This window comes from Merops nubicus, unplaced genomic scaffold (genome assembly GCF_000691845.1).
Source record: "Merops nubicus isolate BGI_N331 unplaced genomic scaffold, ASM69184v1 scaffold45223, whole genome shotgun sequence".
Classification (NCBI taxonomy): Eukaryota; Metazoa; Chordata; class Aves; order Coraciiformes; family Meropidae; genus Merops; species Merops nubicus.
Genome location: NW_008600467.1, coordinates 1 through 18,259, shown reverse-complemented (window position 1 = coordinate 18,259; position 18,259 = coordinate 1). Strand labels below are relative to the sequence as shown.

Genomic DNA, 18,259 nt, shown 5'->3' with positions numbered 1-18,259 from the left:
GTCCATTTCCCCTAGTCCTAAAGACAAGGTTACCTCAGAAAAATGTACGGAAATTTTGCAAACATCAGGAATCTGATAGCAGAGGCTTACAATTAATCATACTTTTCTTCTCTCACCAGGGACACCAACAAATCAAATTATAACTTGCATCCCTGTGTTAAAACACCTTTTTTTCTTTCAGAAGCTTACCTGTTTACCTGAAAAACATACTGACAGTTATTTTGTTGGAAATATAACAATGCCCCTACCAGAAAACAATAATCAAGTGTGAGAACATGTGGGGTAAGAATGGTCACATGAGTTCATGTTCTTCAGCGGACCAAGTCCATATTGTTCAAGCATAGGACCAATTTGTATAGTCTGTTCATTAAATTGCTTATGGCATTACATCATATTCAAAGACAAGCTGGTGAATGAAAAGCTAGACATGAGCTGGCAATGTGCACTTGCAGCCCAGAGGGCCCGACCGTACCGCGGGCTGCATCAAAAGAAGCGTGGCCAGCAGGTCAAGGTGCCCACCTCCCAGCTGGGTCTAAACCATGACATGGTGTAACATGGACTGGGGACAAAATGGGTTTTTATCAGCCTGCTTACATCACTCATAGTTCTGTGCTAAGATAAGCAAATCTCATGCTTCTGGCATTCATCTGCAGAGCTCAGCAGAAAGACTGCTCCTCCTCTCATGTACATAACCGACTCCTCTCCCGTACCGGTACGTTTGTGTGTGGAGACATATTAGACATATTTGAGAGAGGGAAGGTATTGTGCCTTGAAACACTCAGACAAGCTGGGGTAGGAGAGAGGGTGAATGGTGGCAGTACACTGAAGTGGCACAGAAAATGTTTAGCTTCCAAATCCCAAGATCTAGACCATGTCAGACTTTGTATCAAGAAATAATTCTCCTACACTGGACTGGCTACAACTTTGGGGGATGCTTCTTTGCTCCTGCAGCACTGAAAACAGGGTCCCTTCTTAAGGAGAGAGGACTCCCTTAATAAATTAATGAGGTGTTATTAAGATGAATCACACATATACTTTTGAACCAACTGTGGGGGGAAAAAAAATAAAAAACAAGGTAAAAAAAGCACAAACAGCTACTCTCAAAAGGAAAAAAACCCATCACATCAGTTTTTACAGACAGGTGAGATATTCCAAGTTTTCTCCGCCACACCATGTTCTACATAGTTTTGTGTCAACAGACAAAAATAAACATCAGCTTGCTGCTGAACTTAAAGAGCCTGACCCTCCTGAACATGCACCAGGATTTCTTCATCCCTGTTGTAAACACTTCCCTTTTCCTTCTAACATGTAGCATTTCTGGGGGAAAACTTGGAACTGGTCATCCTAGGTAAATGAAGAAAGAAAGCCTTTGCTAGAAGCATTTTGCTTTATTTACAAAACTACCAGCAGTCTTACAAATAAATAACTCTTCCTGACCTCTAATCAGCAAACCCAAACATCATTACTTCATAATGACACTGGAAGTTACCTCATATACAAACTATGTTCTTAAACCATCTGCCCTACCTACAAATTCTTCATTAAATTGCAGAGATAGGCCCTTCATAATTACACACAAAATGTGCCATTATCTTCAACTGCCCTAGCTAACTCTAAGCACATTCAAAGATATGGGTCAAAATCTGTGATATAACATTTAGTGTACAACCCAATAGAGCTGTATAGCTGCAAACAAAAAAAATATTCTTCTATATTCTATTCAGTGTCACAAAGAGACAAAGGAATATAAAAGTTAATAGGAAAGACTAGTTTAAGGATTTACTTCTCCCAAAATCTACCAGGCTGATTTTCTAATTATTCTTCAGTTCTTCCATTAATAAAATCAAAATACATTGTAAAACCTAGTCTTGGATGGTAAGCAGAGTGCTGTCTGTCAGCAGACTAGAAACATCTCACTTCATACCAGCTAACTTGCTCATGATTTTATTAGTCTCAAGACCATTTTCACACTCACTTAAATACAAGAGGATTTTTTTTCACTATAATTTTTCAGAGTACTTAAACCAACCTTTTGTCTGTAGCTCCTACATCTTCTAATCTTTGTTACTTTCCCTCAGATAAGGTTCTTGTTCAAGAGCTGACCTGTGGAACTGGGTGATGACAATTTTCTGAAAGTCACTGCATTCTAGGTAGAGGGAACAGGATCTGCTGTTGATGGGTTCAATTCCATCTTTGCCCTAGCTCGTATTTTTCTTATAGATATTGGTGTGATGAAACTAAATAGCGAGAACAAACCTATTGAGCATGGAAACTAACTGAATTAAAACATACTGGAAGGCAGCCAGTGGTAACTCTCGCTACAAGGAACCAATGTCTGCATTATATCCAATACACTGATAGATGCATCTTTCTGCATCATAATAAATCATGATAAAATGCATCATATATCCTAGATGATAGCTTATGCTATTTCTGAGAATTTCAGGTTTGCAACAAGGACAGAAAATAACATCCTTGCATACACACTTTGAGTATGTTGAAGCATAAGACAAGCAACAGCCAAAACTGTTTCACTGAAATGCAAAAGAGGAGATAAAGGAGGCTAGGTAGGAAGAGAACACAGGTTTGTGCCAAAGAATATACTTTTTGTTTTACGTTTCTACAAACTTGTGAAGCCCAAAGCACATTTCCACAGACATGAAAGATGATCTAAGATGAGGAGCGAAAGGAAGAATTAAGATAAAGTGAAGGCAAAAATAGATACATCGTATCTTGTGTTACACCTTTTCTCAACAGATTAATAGTGTTCTCTCTGTGAGAACATAATAGAGAAGCATTCCTGAAACCTCAGTGCTGAATGAGACCACTTAGATCTCATTTTACAGTGAAGAGAAAGAGTTATTCTAGGCCATACCTTGTACTTTCCTTGCCTTCCTCAGGTTTAAGAGACACAGCTGAGTTTGTTACTAACTCAGAGAATTAATAGCAATAAATGAGCAGATACAGATTTTAATTAACCATAAATGAAAAACTGCTGATAATATTTTTATTCTTGATTCACATTGCCCTAATTCCATGCCAATCCTATTGTTTCTGATGGGATTGCTGATGAAGCTGGGTATCCAGGGCAAATTAAGAATGACACGTCAGCCTTCTGTACCACTCTAACTCAGCATGTCGCTCTAAGGATTTAACATGATACGGACTCTCATTTGTATAGCTTTTCCTGGATAATGAGAGGCAAAGCAAACTGAAGACTGGTCTCCAGGAAGTCTTAAAAGATCGCAGCCAATTAAAGGAGAGAGATAAAGAACATCAGAATAAACACTTGAGTGGGAACACCAAGCTGAAAGAAGAGAACCTAGAGAAGGTATTTAAAGAAATGGTGAAGGCACCTGACTTGGGAGTATAAAATTACTCCAGGTATAGGATGTACCTTTAAAAATACAGAGTTATACTCAAGACATGACAAAATATATTGTGATCTTTAATTTTTCCCTCTTTAAAGCTCTAGAACATGATGAAAAGAAATCCCTAGCATTTGGGGTAGAGGTGAAAAAGGAAAGTGGTGGTAGGCATACCTGTGCGTGAATGCTTTCTATGATGTTCTGATATGCTTCCTACTTTCTTTTTGTTAATCTGTTTTCACAAGGTGGATGGCAAACATTTTGAAGCCTGTTTGCTTGACAGGTTGTATTCTAAGCCACAGGTCTTCTTCTCAAAGCAGTTAGCAGTGATCTGGAGAGACCTGAATCTTGAATCCTTGGTCAATTTCTTGCTGCCAGACTTGAGAGAGAAACACTGTTCTAATTCTTAGCTCAATTTTTTAAAAGTTACTATAAAAACATTTTAAGAAAAGATTAAGCTGGAAGAGAACATAGCATGCATGAAGATGATAATAAAGACATTGGTATGCTTGCAGCAATACAAACCCTTCTAAAAACCTGTGAAAACTTCTAACAAATCTAATAAAGCAAATTACTGATTGGAATTTAATTAATTGATCTGGGTCAGGGTAACATAATGGAAAACATGTTAAGGGATGCAGAAAAGTTACAAGATAATGCTGTGAAAGAGTGGAACTGAGAATGTGGAAATGTCCACTTCACAACACAGTTACGGTTACAAGAAAAGACCTGTGTCATTCTAGGTGCTAAACTCAAAGATTTGTTTCTTTTCATGGAACAGGACATTAACAACCTGCAACCAAGTGTGACTGTGCTGCAAGAACCTGAGTTTATTTATAAAACACTAGGGAAAGTTATCAATGAAGTGGTGGCCAGGCCAAGAGCATCAAAAAACCACTTTGATTAACAGGGAAATTGCCATGAGGACTGATTAAGAACTAAATTGATCTAATTCAAACAATAGATGTAGCCTTCAAACACATAAATAACGCAGAGATATCCCAGAATGACTAAGTTTCTTTACTGGATTGAAGACTAATAGCTTTACAATCTCTCTAAATAATTTAACTGCTCATCTGAGCACTATGAACACTATACTGTGGAAAGTGTGGCAGAAAGAAGTACTAAATTACTTTTTTAGTTCTGATGCGCAACCACTTTGAACCTCAGAAAAAAACATTTCATTTTGCTTTGTTCTTCACATGAAAACCAGAAAAGTTCTATTTGTAAAAAAAAAAAATAAATAATGAAATGCATAGTTTTCCTCTTAAATTATTGTTGCATTATTAAGCTTATTCTGCAGAAATCATTTTATCCTCTGTAGTTAAAAAGAATTTCACAGTATGTGTTTTACCTTGCTTGGCCAAACTCCAGGCTTTTTGCTCCCCTCATAGAGCCTAAGGAGTTGCCTGCAGATTGTAGCAAGTGACATGTATTTAGTGGACTAAACAGTATATTGAGCAGGGAAATGCATTTAGGGTTGTTGAGAAGTAATGTCTTTGAAGTTCTGCCTATTTTACATATTTATTACAGCAGTAACACACTCACTTAAGTAGTGCTTGTCTTACCACAACATTCTGAGGACTACCAAAACCAGTGATTTAAACTATATTCCTGAAACTAACCTTTCTCTTAGTTTTTAGAATAATGTGTGGCTGATCATTCCAGCTGAGTGCATTTCTCTTCATTTTGAGTTTCTAGTCTCACCTGTCTCAAAGAGCTCAGTGGATGCTTCCTCCTTCAGAGTAAGTGGAGCATAATCTTGAAATATCTTGTGTAGTTTCTGGAAAGAGCTCACCCATTTGTTCTTAGCTTGCTGCTTGTGTGCAGGATCACTGCTGAAAAATCCCTGTAAAATGTGCTATGAAGATGAGTAAAAGACAAGCTGTAAGAAAATTAAGAAGCTGCTCTAATTATGAAACATGATTAAAACACACCATTACTTGAGGTAGGTGCTGCTCTAGCCTAACAAATCGCTGCTCAGTTTGGCAAATGGACTGATAACAGGTTTGAGTCTTACTACCTCTGTTTTAATAAGTATATAACTCAAGTGGGCCCCAGTCACACCATCTCTACAATGGGGATAAAATCTCCTATGCCTATTTGATGACAGTGTGTACATCAGCATCATTACTGAAGATTTGGGGGAAATTTTCCTTCAAATGATACCTTGAAATGCTGCCCTTCATACTATAATGAGAAAAGCACCACTGCTCTTTTAAATAAAGACACTACTTATTTGCAGGATATGATACTGAAGGAAATTCTTCAGGCTTAGTATTTCTCTCATGCAAGTGCTTAGCAATAAAACTTGCAGTGATTAAAGTGAACCACTTGCAGACTAATGACGAGTAAATTCATCTCCTCAATGGACTGGGAGGAAAACCACATTTATCCCTTTACCAAACAAATTCTGAACAGAAGTAGCTCAGCGTCTACCTGGTAGGCTGCACTTTGTAAATCCTTGAAAAAAAATTTTCATCCTGTCTGTACCACTGCTTAAGAAGTTGCAGTTCTTTGTCACATTCAACTGCAGGTTTATGCTTCAGGGGTGAAGATGACACATTAAACAGAATTCTGCTCATCTGAAATGTTTGAGCCCAATTCCCTGTTAGAGTGATTTCCAGTTGTATTTTCATTTGATGATATGTCGGTTCCCAAAAAGTGTTGAATAACACCTGCCTGATTATCATGTCAGTGCTGCCTTTTCAGTCAGAACTGTCTCTTTTGATTCCCCATGAGATGCAACACTTAACATTTTCTGCTTTTGCATTATTTCAGTTGGTTTCATTCTTCCAATTATACCTTTAATTAATTCTAATTTTTTCCTTTCATAATATTCCTGGGACGACAGGATCATCAGGCTTTTGTCCAACAAAACCCTGAAAGCAATGAAAAAAGGAATACATATACAAAGGAGACAAATACAACCCTGATTTACATACAGTACAAAAGCCAACCTAACAGGTTTTTTATACTGTGTATCAGTTAAGAATTTGCTTCACTATCCCTTCTTCTTTTGCATTCTAGGTTTACAGTATGCCCTTTATGTAATAAAATCAGTAATACACTTACTGTATAGTCAACCCCAAATTATCTGTGTTTGTATGTCACAGATCCACTGCCCGAAGACAGACTCTGAAACATGCACTAAAGCCACACAGATCCAGACAGTTTTATTAAAGCAAATTAATTTGCCTTTATACCTGGTCATCCTGTTTCAAACACCCACTTTGTCCCAAGGACAGTTCTGGTACTTCATTCACTTCTACAAAGCGAAAACTTCTAGGAGCATCCTAAATCTCAGGTTTTTGTACTGCTTTCCTGCTAACAGGGACTCTAAGAAGCAAAGCACCAAGCATCTGCCTGGACACTATTGGGAAAAATACCACACAAACAAAACCCAAAAGACACGTAGTCACAGTAAGAAAATCTTCCTATGCATTCTTTTTCATATAAACATCACATAGGCAGCTTTAATTTTGGTACATCCTTACTTCTGAGTAAGATTGATTTCCTTCTGTTGAGTGGATTTGTAACTGTAACACTATTTTAATCTAGGAACTAAATTTCCATACTACATCCTGTACTTTTATAATCTAAAAACATATGGCATGAAGGGAAAAAAAAAAAAAATCATACCGTATGCAGTTAAATAAAACCTGGTAATATTCTAGTGCTGATATGCAGAGAAATATATAAAACTGAAAATGCTGTGCAAATTTGTTAACCATCTATAGTGGCTATGTACTCTTTATCAGTGGGCTGACATATTTCCCATGTACTATTATAAAATCTCTTTTGGAGGGCAATTCAACCAGTTTCCTCTATAAGTAGAGATCAAATAGTTCCCTATAGTGCAACTTCATCTATAGATTTCTTCATGTATGTTTTTTCCTGCAGGAAATCATAAGATGCATCACTGACAGAGATGCTTACTTGATTTAAAGTAAGATCTTGCTTTGAAGAGTGACTCCATGCAAGACTATGTTTATCACCTCTCAGTGATACTGTAACAGACCATTGAGAAGGAAAAGATTATGCTTTCCTGAGTATCTTCCAAACTTGTCCCAGACTGAGCTTTCCCTTTTCCTGATCATTGCCAGTAACAAAGATACCACAGAAGAAATGACGCCTTTGGAGACACCCACACATCCTCTTTCCACTCCCCTAAGGCTCTGCAGCTATAGTTTGGGTTTTTCTCTCATTGCTGTGACCTTATCCTATCTCACAACATAAGCAACTTAGAGTAGGCAACCACAGTAAATTTTCAATGTTCTGCTCTGTTGTAAACATGATTATTTAAAACACAGACTACTGCAGGATCCAAGAATACTCTTGACACAGAAGCATGGGACAGCTATGTAAAACTTTAAAGTAGACAAACTTTCAGTCTGACATAGGGCACTGAAGTCTGGACATAGATTGTCATATCTCTCATGTAACTCAGCCATTTGGAGTCCCTCCTCACATTGCTCTGAATTAAGCATACAGAAGAGAAACAATTATTTCTTTCACCCACACCAGATATTTTAACGTGATTTCCCAGTGCCCAGTTAATCTGATCTGTCTTAATTTCTGAGAGTACACCAGACTTTGGGAGATTGCTTCCATGGGCTCAGAAAGAGCAAGAGAAAGGATAACAGTCAGAGAAACAGAAATTCTTCTCAAAACCAAGTAGCAGTCACATTCTGAGACGAAGCCAGATTCATGTTGGTGAAAACATATGTGACAGTGACAGAAAACCTACAATCCTCTTGTCTTTTACCCATACTAAACCAACCTCACGCCAGAATTGACAGCTCTGCAACCACAAGCTTAGCTTTTGTTTTATGCTTATTTTATTTTAACTTTGTTTTGTTTTTACAGTTTTATTGTACTGTCCTGCAACAATAAAGATTTATCCCCTATGCTCTTCTAGTTTTGCATACAAGGATGCCTTTCCCCTTCCACTTCCTCCTCCAGTCCACCCAGGAATCTCACACTTCTGGTATTTTCTCTGTTGAATTAACATTTCCTCCCTCTTTCATTCTGCTATTAACTACATGTGCTTAGGAACCCTACTACAAGCCACAAAACATAGTTGAAGGATTTATGCTTATAAATATCTAAACGGTGGGTGTCAAAGGGGGTCAGTCTCTTTTCAGTGGTGCCCAGTGATAGGACAAGAAGCAACAGGCACAGACTGGAACACAGGAAGATCCACCTAAACACAAGGAAAAACTTTACTTTGAGGGACAGAGCACTGGAACAGGCTGCCCAGAGAGGTAGTGGAGTCTCCTTCTCTGGAGACTTTCAAAACCTGCCTGGACGTGTCCATCTGTAACCTGCCAGAGATGAACCTGCCTTGGCAGAGGGGTTGGACTAGATGATCTCCAGAGGACCCTTCCAACCCCTACCATTCTGTGATCCTGTGAAATAACTTCCACAGGGGACCTATTTCTGGTTCAGACCAGTTTGATGACTTTCACAGCACAAAGTCCACAGTAAAACCCAAAATCACTTGTATTGCCTCAGATGAAAGAAGTATAGTCTTCCTACATTTGAGCTTCTGTCAAAGGTCCTATATGAAAAAATGCTGGCCTTTTTCCTGCTGTTCTTTTACTCACCAAAACGTAACTGATTACCAGTTGGGCACGCTTTATCTATCCACCCCATGTACGACCAGCAGACATTGGCAGCCTTGATTTCACTGCCAGCTGTGCCAGGCTCACCAAGGGGGTGAGCAGGACGTGCGAGGTACATGGTATGGACTAATCACGGCTGTCACCCCTCCACCCAACGTACTCAAAGGCAGTCTCCATTATTCCCATAACTACTGTTAAAAGGGAAAAAAAAAAAAGGGGTAGAGGAGAGGGAGAAACTCCCCAAGTCCTTAACAACAAGCAAACAACAAAACGATAGGTTCCTGAGAAGAATTTTGAAAGAAAAAAAATGCATTGCTTAAAATTAATGTTCAAAGACATTAAGAATATTAATTCAAATATGTACTAAAATACTGAAAAGAAAAAATATTTTATGTTAAATTTAAGTTAAAATACCTAAACTTCATTTAAGCATTGGTATTGCCACCTCAATTTTTCACAAGTTTGTCCCAAGGAAAACTTTTCTCAGAGACAAATTTGAAAAAAAGGAAAAAAATTAAGCTGTGCTTGATCAGATGAGATTTCCATATGGTTACTGCAACACTATAGATTTATTTTTTTAAAAGCCTTTTCGACTCACAAGTAAGGAAATTATCCATGCAGTACAGAAAATTTTGAAAATCAACAAATCCCTTTTGAATCATCCTGCACTTTTTAGACACTTGCGACTTTTACTTTACCATTACTGGTATGGACACTTGTCTGCTCAGGCCAACCAAAGCCCTGCTGCAAACCCTGTGACTTTAAATAGGTGATGGAGCCCTACAATCAAGAGACTCTTGCCCAACAGAAATAAAGCACGAACCACAGTTTTTCCACTGCTAGTGGTTTTTTACTTAAAGAGAAAAAGGTAGTGGTGGTGGTGTATTTTTCAAGTGTTTGGAATTCCCTCAGTAATCATGATCTCTATTTATAGTTGTCCCTTTCTTGGTAAGAATCATTACATTTTCCTTCCCCTCTGCTGTCAGTGCTCAGGCTTCTCCATACTATCACGTACTTAGATTCTTGAAAGGACCCTGTTCCAACCATCATGTCATAGGAGAAAATGGTTTAACAACACAAATTACCTTTCAAAATTTACACAGAAGCAAAGAACCAATACAAAAATTTCCAGTGCAAAGTCTTCCCCTTGAAAATAGACTTCCAAACTAACATGTTTACTAACAGAACCACAGAAGACCGCTTGCGTATCTTCAGAAGAGCATGTGATTTATGGGCAGACTAGGAGCTCAAAAATCAGGCATTTCACAAGGTTAACAAGTTTTTTGTTACACACAGTAACACTATAAACGCAAGAGATCTTATTTGTCCTTCACTCACCCTCCCTAACTAATCTGTTCAGATAAATTGTCATGGCAACTTGATTTATGCACTATGGATACTAGCAAAGACAAGTCAATTCCCCTTGGAGAACTTGTGAACAGAGAAATTCCAATGCAGGCAGAAACTAAAGCTAAACGCCCTTCCCTGTCACAAGCTCTACCATGTACTACCAGAGCAGCTTCTCCCTGCAGTGCTACTCCCCACCAGACAATCCTGCTCAGATTGCAGCCATCAGCCTCCAGTTTATGTCAAAGGCAAGATTGCATCATTTGGAAAAAGTCCTCCTTGGTGTGCTTTACAAGCTTTTACTCAATGTGAGTTGAGTTCAAAAGGAAACCACAGCTTCTCAAAATTAAGAATTCTTTAAGAATTAATAGTGTTTCCCTTACTGAGGAAACACATACATTTACCAATTGTAGCTCAAGTGTTTCAGTACAAACTACAGCTTCTTGTTGGATGACAGCAGTACAGACCACATTTCTTCCAGACCTCTTCGGAAGAGTGAAAACCACAGAACAAATTAAAATTTTTTCTTTCACCTGCAGTCACAACATCATATAACTTTTTTTTCTTTACATATAGATACAAAAATATTCATGAAGATGGCCAATAATTTTGCAATATATCCTCCTTTGGCAATACAGAAATAATTTAAGAGAATTTAAGAGAACTATATTAATGCATGTTGCATATAAGCTCTCTTGACATAGACAGTCACATAAACACTTCCATGCCATCAGCTGGAGTCCCAATATGATGTTTGCATAAACTACTGTCTATTGGCTACAAAGGCTGTTGGCACCACTGCTGAGCAGAGCATCCAGCCTGTGCCTCTAAGGGGTATCTCAGCAAAGGCTGTTGCATGTGTGCAGCGGGGTGCACTCTTCACACAGACACTGGACAGGCTGAGTAAGAGAGAGTCTCCTGTGACTCTCCGTGGGGTGACTGACCCTCCTATTAATAACAAACACAGCTACCCTGAAGAACATGTAAACATATACCCAGAGAAGGAAGATGCAGTTCTTCCACCAGTTTTTAAGGTTGTTTTCTTTCTAATAGAAAATCCTTTGCAAGTACATATGTGGCCCCAAAAGTGCAGCAGGCAATACACATTTAAAAAAAAATCCAACCACATACCACAGCAGATAAATAGGCATTTATTAAAGTTCATCTCAAAATAAACAAAAATAATAAAGGACATTAAGGCATCTTGTATTGAGTAACTGTTTGTACAGTAAAGATCATTTCTCTTTCTGATACAAGAGATCAGATTAGGGGAAAAAAAAAGTTCACCCAACACATATGGCAGAGTGCTGACTTCACTGCCCACCCACTCAGTCGGCAAACCCCTCCAAGGAATGTCCATTTCTCCAGCGGAAGAGCTACAAAATGCCAGCACTCATTGAGACACGTGCAAGAAAGCATCTTTCCCCCCCTCAGACATCCAGCCTTCTGTAAAGATTCACACTGGAGAAAGACTGACAGCTGGGCACCACGGAGAATAAAGAACACATACCCCTGCCAGAATCACTCATTTTCAAGCAGACTAGAAGAGGCGTCCTGGCTTTCACTAGTATTTACTCTTTCAGCCAGTAACCAGTGAAAACGGGACCACAAACTCTAGTCTGTATTGCAAGGTAACAATTTTTATGTTCTCCTTCTACATTCATATTAGATAAATAAATGACAAAGGTCTTGTTTCCATGGAATAATTTATTTTGATGAATTATGCTGCCAAGTGACCAATCACTGTTATAGCGCTTTTTTCTTCAATTGGAGTAAGAACATCAGGAAATGTTTACAGTATCATTGGGTTCACTATAACAGGATTTTACTACAGAGTAAAATATAAATTAATATACACTGCATATAGCACTACTCACTTCACCACATTAGCTCTCTATAACCTTTGTCACATTCTAACCTTCATTTAAGGCAAGTTTGTTTTTGTGTGTGTTTTTTTTTTTTCCCCAAAGAAGACCACATGGTCCACTTCTGTGACTAGGTTTGCAAGTTAGGAAATTGAGTTTTATAAAATGTTTACTTCAACAAATATGAAAGTTATTAAGAGAAAGATGGTGACCCAAAATTGCACTGTATTAAAAGGTGGAGTTTCCTTGTACCAAAGTCCTTTATTCATCATCTTTAGAACCAGTTTTGCTTAACTATAAAAGAGACACAAAAAGAAAGTATTCAAAGTTTAGACTGTCATTCCATTTATTAGGAAACAAGAACATTCTCTCCATCTTACAGAACACAAGTATATTTAATTAAAATACAGACTGTGCTACTGTACCAAAAGACTGAAAAGCATCAAAACATTATTGTTTAAGCTTAAAGACTAAACGAGCTTATTTCCTAAATGTGAAAGATAACAAAAAAAAACCAAAACCACCACCACCACCAAAAAAAGAGAAAAAAAAACCCAAACACATAAACTCCCAGAAAAACCTCAAGGTACTGTTTCTACTTAATTTGAAGACACCATCACCAGCTCTCCAAACATAAAAGATGAAATAATGTAAAAAACATCTCCACACACCTCAGAGAGAATTCCCATATCGTAATTTACACAACACAAAAAGAGAAATTAATTTACTGTTCCTCACTTTTTAAAGCTAAATTATAATTATTAAATGTAGTGCATCTATCATAAAATCTACCTGGAATCCAGGATATGCACTACAAATAGCAACTGTTAACTCAGAAGGACTTTGCCCAAAACCACCATCATCATTTACTTACTCCTATTTAACAATTGGAACTGGTGCTGGGTCTTACACCAAGAATTACAGTTGCATAAAATAAAATAGTTTGCTTTCAAAATTTCCGAGCAGCTATACTGATTTCTGCTTAATCAGCAAAAACAAGAGGGTGGAAGAAATCGGTGCTGAAGGAGCCAGTAGAAAAGGATTATTCACTGGAGGAGCTGCAGCAGAGAATGCTCAGGCTTGTAGGAGACAGCAAGGTGCTCTCACTTGGAACAGCTCCCTTTTCCTCCTTACCCATTGCCCTCCAGAACCTGGCAGCACCACTCATTTTATTTTACATCTTGTTGCCATATGAAGACAGAATGTTTGCAGTGTGTTTGGCTAGCAAACCTCTCTCATCATAAAATGAAAATTTAATTGCCCAATAAATAAAAAAGAAATACTAAACCAACAGAGTTCAAAAGAAATCAAGTTTCTGAAAGGTAGATTCAGAAGGACTAAGCATTTCAAAGCCTTTGAGGAGTATGTAAATTACAATGCAAAATGAGCAGCAGTTCTTACTATTCTTGCAAACCTTTTTAATGTTAAAAAACGGTAACTTGAAAATACTTACATGCTGGACACATATAGAAATGAATCAGACACCACAGTCAAATCCAAACAAAGTCAGGAAGAAAGAAAAAAAAATCAGATTAGTTTTCTTCAGCTATAAGTACAAATTAGTTTTAACATACACAGGCAGTATTTTCATAATATTGCATATAATGCAGTCATGTTACCTTAATTACATCCACCCAGTTCCATCCTCGCGGAAGCTCCCCTTTATTATCTGCAGAATAAGGTTTTATTTTCAGTACACGAGCTAAGGAGAATCCATATCTTTCTTTAAAATTAACTCACAGAATTCACAAGAGAAAAAAAAAATCCTATTTTTTCCACTATAAAGCCATGAGGACAAAACTAGATAAGTCTTAAACACACCTTGTTCTTTAAAGTGACTGTTTAAATAAAAACATCTCAGTCCACCTGACATTTAATCTAGAAAGCACCTCCAACATGAGCTGGGCTGACCAGCAATGATGCATTCTGTCAAAGAGCACTTCCTCTACACAGTCAACATTTAATCTGCCAATTACACATTAGGCTAGGTAAAATACATGCAGAAATTGCTGTCATAGGGTACAACTCATTTCTGCAACAGGACAGTATTATTCAGATAGCTATTAAAAATTAAGGTCGAACACATGAAAGTCATCGGTGGGATTACCTGAAATACTGAATGTTTTTCAACCAAAAAACTACCATTTAATTGAAAGCATGAAGGATCTGACATCTCAGGCAAGAATAATCCAGCCAAATCAAGCAAAACAGAGACCACAGGCTTAAAGTAGTGCATCTTATAAACAAACAACTACCCATTTTGACCCTAGCAAGGTGTCACTGATATAAAACTTGGATTCTCATAGTGCTCAAGCAAAACAATACTATAGTGAACAAACCTGTTTTATCGGCTAGTTTTCGTTTCTGGGTTTTGGACAACTGTTCCTTTTTGTCTTTTTTTTTACTCACTGGTACGTCGGGAGTTCCAATTGCAATACTATTGCTTACTGAAGTCTGAGAAGGATAAAAATGGTGGTTAACATTTTGCAGAGCACGTCCACAGATACCTCTGTGCACGATTACAGAACTTGACATACTGAAATATCTTGACTGTCAGGAAGAAGCAATGCTGTCACAGTCTGCAGCTTTTAATCAACACATAATTATGATTGTAGTTTAAAAAAAAAACAAGTGTTGGGTACTGGAATTATTCTCTTTCAGAGTTGTAGTGGCATTTCTTATACTTTTTAAGTCTAACCATGGAATGTGATTTAGTGTGAAGGGATTCGGACTTCCCAAACATGGAAACCATTTCTTCTTCAAAGCAAATCAGCAGCACCACAATGGCCACTAATGTCCTTACACAACACGCGAGAGACAAATAGACCCAGCCTGACTCATTTCAGACCCTGGAGGTGCACTTACGCCATCACTGCTTCCCAGAAAGGTAGCAGCAATTTCCCACCTCACCCCCCCAGCAGATGCCTTTAATCTCCATTGCAGCTCTCTTTAGTTTTGCTTCTGCTCCAAGTCTCCATTTTTACTTTACTCGGTGGGACAGAACTGCAGCCCACAAACATTTTGATAAAACAGCAAAACAACAATTGAATATAACAATTACAAGCACAGAGCATCGTGGCACCATGCTCTGTGTGTCACTGTTTAGCCACTGATGTGTATACCAAATATACTGATTAAGAACTTATAGACAGGGTTATGAAGTATTTAGAGTTGTAGTAACCTTTTTTTCTTTTTTCTTTTCTTCAGTTTTAAAAGCAAGAGATTAAAATCTAAATTCATCTACTTACCACAGTGTTAACAGGCTGATTTTCCATGAACACCTCTTTATTATCTTTGGCATATTCAAAAAGTGTGTATGTCATAGCAGTTCCAAGATTCGCCTCAACTTCTACCATTAACTTATCCAATATACTTTGTTTAATAGCTGAAGATCTGAAAGGAATCAGAAAACTCAACAACAGTCTAGACAGATGAAGAACAGGTTGTCAACCAAAAAGCCCTCACACAGAAGGCTAGGGAATAAAGGTGGCATAAATACTTACATTGTGTTGTTGAAGAAAGCATCCATCGATATGACTGGTGCTGTTTGTGGGTATGTTTCTGGCCAAGAAACTTCTATTAGAAAGGCTTTGGGATCTCCATTTTCACCTATCTGAAGAGAAAGGAAAAACTTTATAAATTAATAGTTTCCAGCCATTTACTAAGGATGACAATGTCAACACGCAAGCCTTTCACTTCTTTAGGACTATCCAAACTCCTTAAGGTAACAACTATCTTCATAAAGTTATCAGTCATAAACCAAAGCTGTTATCTAGGAAAGGTGTTAAAATTATGACACCAATACATCAATATTAACCTCTACCCTGCAGTTTCCATCCCCGGAAAAGCAGCAGAAACATTCAAAGCTCTTTTTAAGTTTTGTTTGTTTGGGTTTTTTAATGCTTGGTTTTAAAAGCTTCTTCGTAACATCTGCAAGCCAAATATTATACCATCATATATGAGAATAGAAAAGATTAAGGCTTCTTTCCCCCCTCAACCAACCTCAGAGTAACACAAAAACAAAACACAAGACAGTGTTGAAATAAAGATGAAAATAAACTAGTGGCAAAAATAGTATATAAGAATTTCTGTATTTATTTCTCAGTCCTACAGATATTGTACTTCACTATAAGAAATAATGAGTAGTAAAAAATTTCAGAAGTTGGTAGAATGAGACTGGGTAAAAGAAACAGCATTTAAAAAAGGGCATACTTTAATATAAATAATCATGCACATCAAAACAATTTAGTGGACCCAGATTAAAAATACAATCCCTGCAATTATGCTAAATTATAAGAAAACCTTTTTTTAAAGAACTTTAAAACTAGCACAGGTGCTATCGAAGGCCTATTATATAAACAGGTAAAGTTTCATGCAAGGATTTGGAAGACTAGTGCAACCTTGTTGGTTAAATCTGCATTCTAAAACCACCCAAAAATTTTATAATGAGGGAAATAAGGGAGAATATTAAAAATCTGGGTTCAGCAAATTACATGCAAAGAAGTGTAGGCAGAAGAAAAGTCCAAATCAAGGTACGGCTAATGAACAAAAAGAAAAAAAAGAAGGAAAAAAAGCGGGGGGAAAGGGAGAAAAAGAGGGAGCTCTGTCAGGAGGTGTCCTCTGTGCCCTGAGCACCTCCGAAGAGAAAGCCACGTGACCATGCTCCTCCTGATCAGTGTCACCCAGAAATTGGGCTGGCTTACTTTAAACGATCCTGCTACATTTTCTCACCATTTGAAAAAAACTTTCTTTAATATTAATTTCACAGCACATCCATTAAATACCAAAACTATGTGTTCTGTACATGATATGTGCAAAACCTGAGGCTCAGAAAAAAGGCATACCAATTCCTTCTACCTTCTCATGTGCTTACTTGCATTATACCTTCTCATAGCACAAATTCTTCTTCATGTCTTATTGCCTTTGTCTGACACTTAAGTTTTACAGTATTTAAATTGAGTTCACCTAACTTATGACAATTATTTTTTGTCTAATAAAAATTAGCAACAACCAAAGCTAGGATACACTGTAGACTTGTAGGCATGTCACATTTACTCTCCTGAGGAAACAAAAATCTACTAAGAATAGTCCTATCAGTAAAGGAAGGCTGTCTTACATTACTGGGATTCAACTGCTATTAGTTAAACTGACCTGTACCTCATTATGATTACTGATGTTATCCTGGAGATTTTAGATGCCTCCTCCCTACTACAGGTATATGACATTTTCAGAAGTCTCCCTTCTGTCCCATAATGCCTAAGTTTTCATCAGTAAAGCTCTCTGGCTGTCCAAAGGTCTGCTGCAGTCCACGCTCAGAAGAACTTCCAGGTCTTTACATTTGAGAAAGCTGGCAGGCATTTCACACCAGAATCTAATCGCAGTCTCGAGCTGAGCGCTCCCTGCACGCCTCTCCTGAGCGGATCCTGTCGGTGCACACGCACAAAGCCCTTTGTGGATTTTCTCTTTAGCAGGCAGACAAGGCATGTCAGCTACCTCACTACGACAGCCTAGGACCTCTTAACTGAGCAGTGAGGAAGGTTCACAGCTTTACACAGAAGTCTCTGTAAGTGACATTTCTGAGCAGGTAAAGTGCTTCTCGGCTGGCTCCTTGGCCAGTTTGACAGCTCTAGCTGCGCAGTGCACAGAGGAGTCAGCGGGATGTCTCGCCAAGGAATAAAGAGCCCACCACTGGGAGCAGGTTCCTGCCCGTGCCGCACTGTGCAGTCAGGCACCATCCCTCCGGGGATCATGACGCACCGGCCTGCGGACGTGGCCCGTGCCCCACACCGCACACCGACGTGGTTCAGGCGCCCCGGGTACACCGCGAATTAGAAGCGGAGTGACGTGAGGGCGAAGCCCTCGTCGCGGCGGCTCGCCGAGCTCCGCCTCGCCTTACCCGGTACTGGAAGGAGACGGGGCTGAGCTCCCTGAAGCACGCGTCCCCCTCGTAGATAGAGCGCAGCGCTTCCAGCTCCATCTGTGGCACGGAGCAGACGCGGGGTTACCGGGGTCGCAATGAACGCAGAGCCCGCTGCCGGCCGCGGGCGGTTCG

The 18,259-nt window shown here is 38.5% G+C and overlaps 1 protein-coding gene across 1 annotated transcript; it reads right to left on the bottom strand.

Moving 5' to 3' along the window:
* Positions 1-12,017: 12,017 nt before the first annotated feature.
* Positions 12,018-18,184, bottom strand: RWDD4 (RWD domain containing 4). Its single transcript, XM_008937701.1, has 7 exons — positions 18,104-18,184; positions 15,711-15,820; positions 15,456-15,600; positions 14,547-14,661; positions 13,827-13,876; positions 13,661-13,663; positions 12,018-12,501 (listed from the first exon to the last, which is right to left on the bottom strand). The coding sequence occupies exons 1-7, from the start codon at positions 18,182-18,184 to the stop codon at positions 12,469-12,471; spliced, it is 537 nt and encodes a 178-aa protein (XP_008935949.1). The 3' UTR covers positions 12,018-12,468.
* Positions 18,185-18,259: the final 75 nt, after the last annotated feature.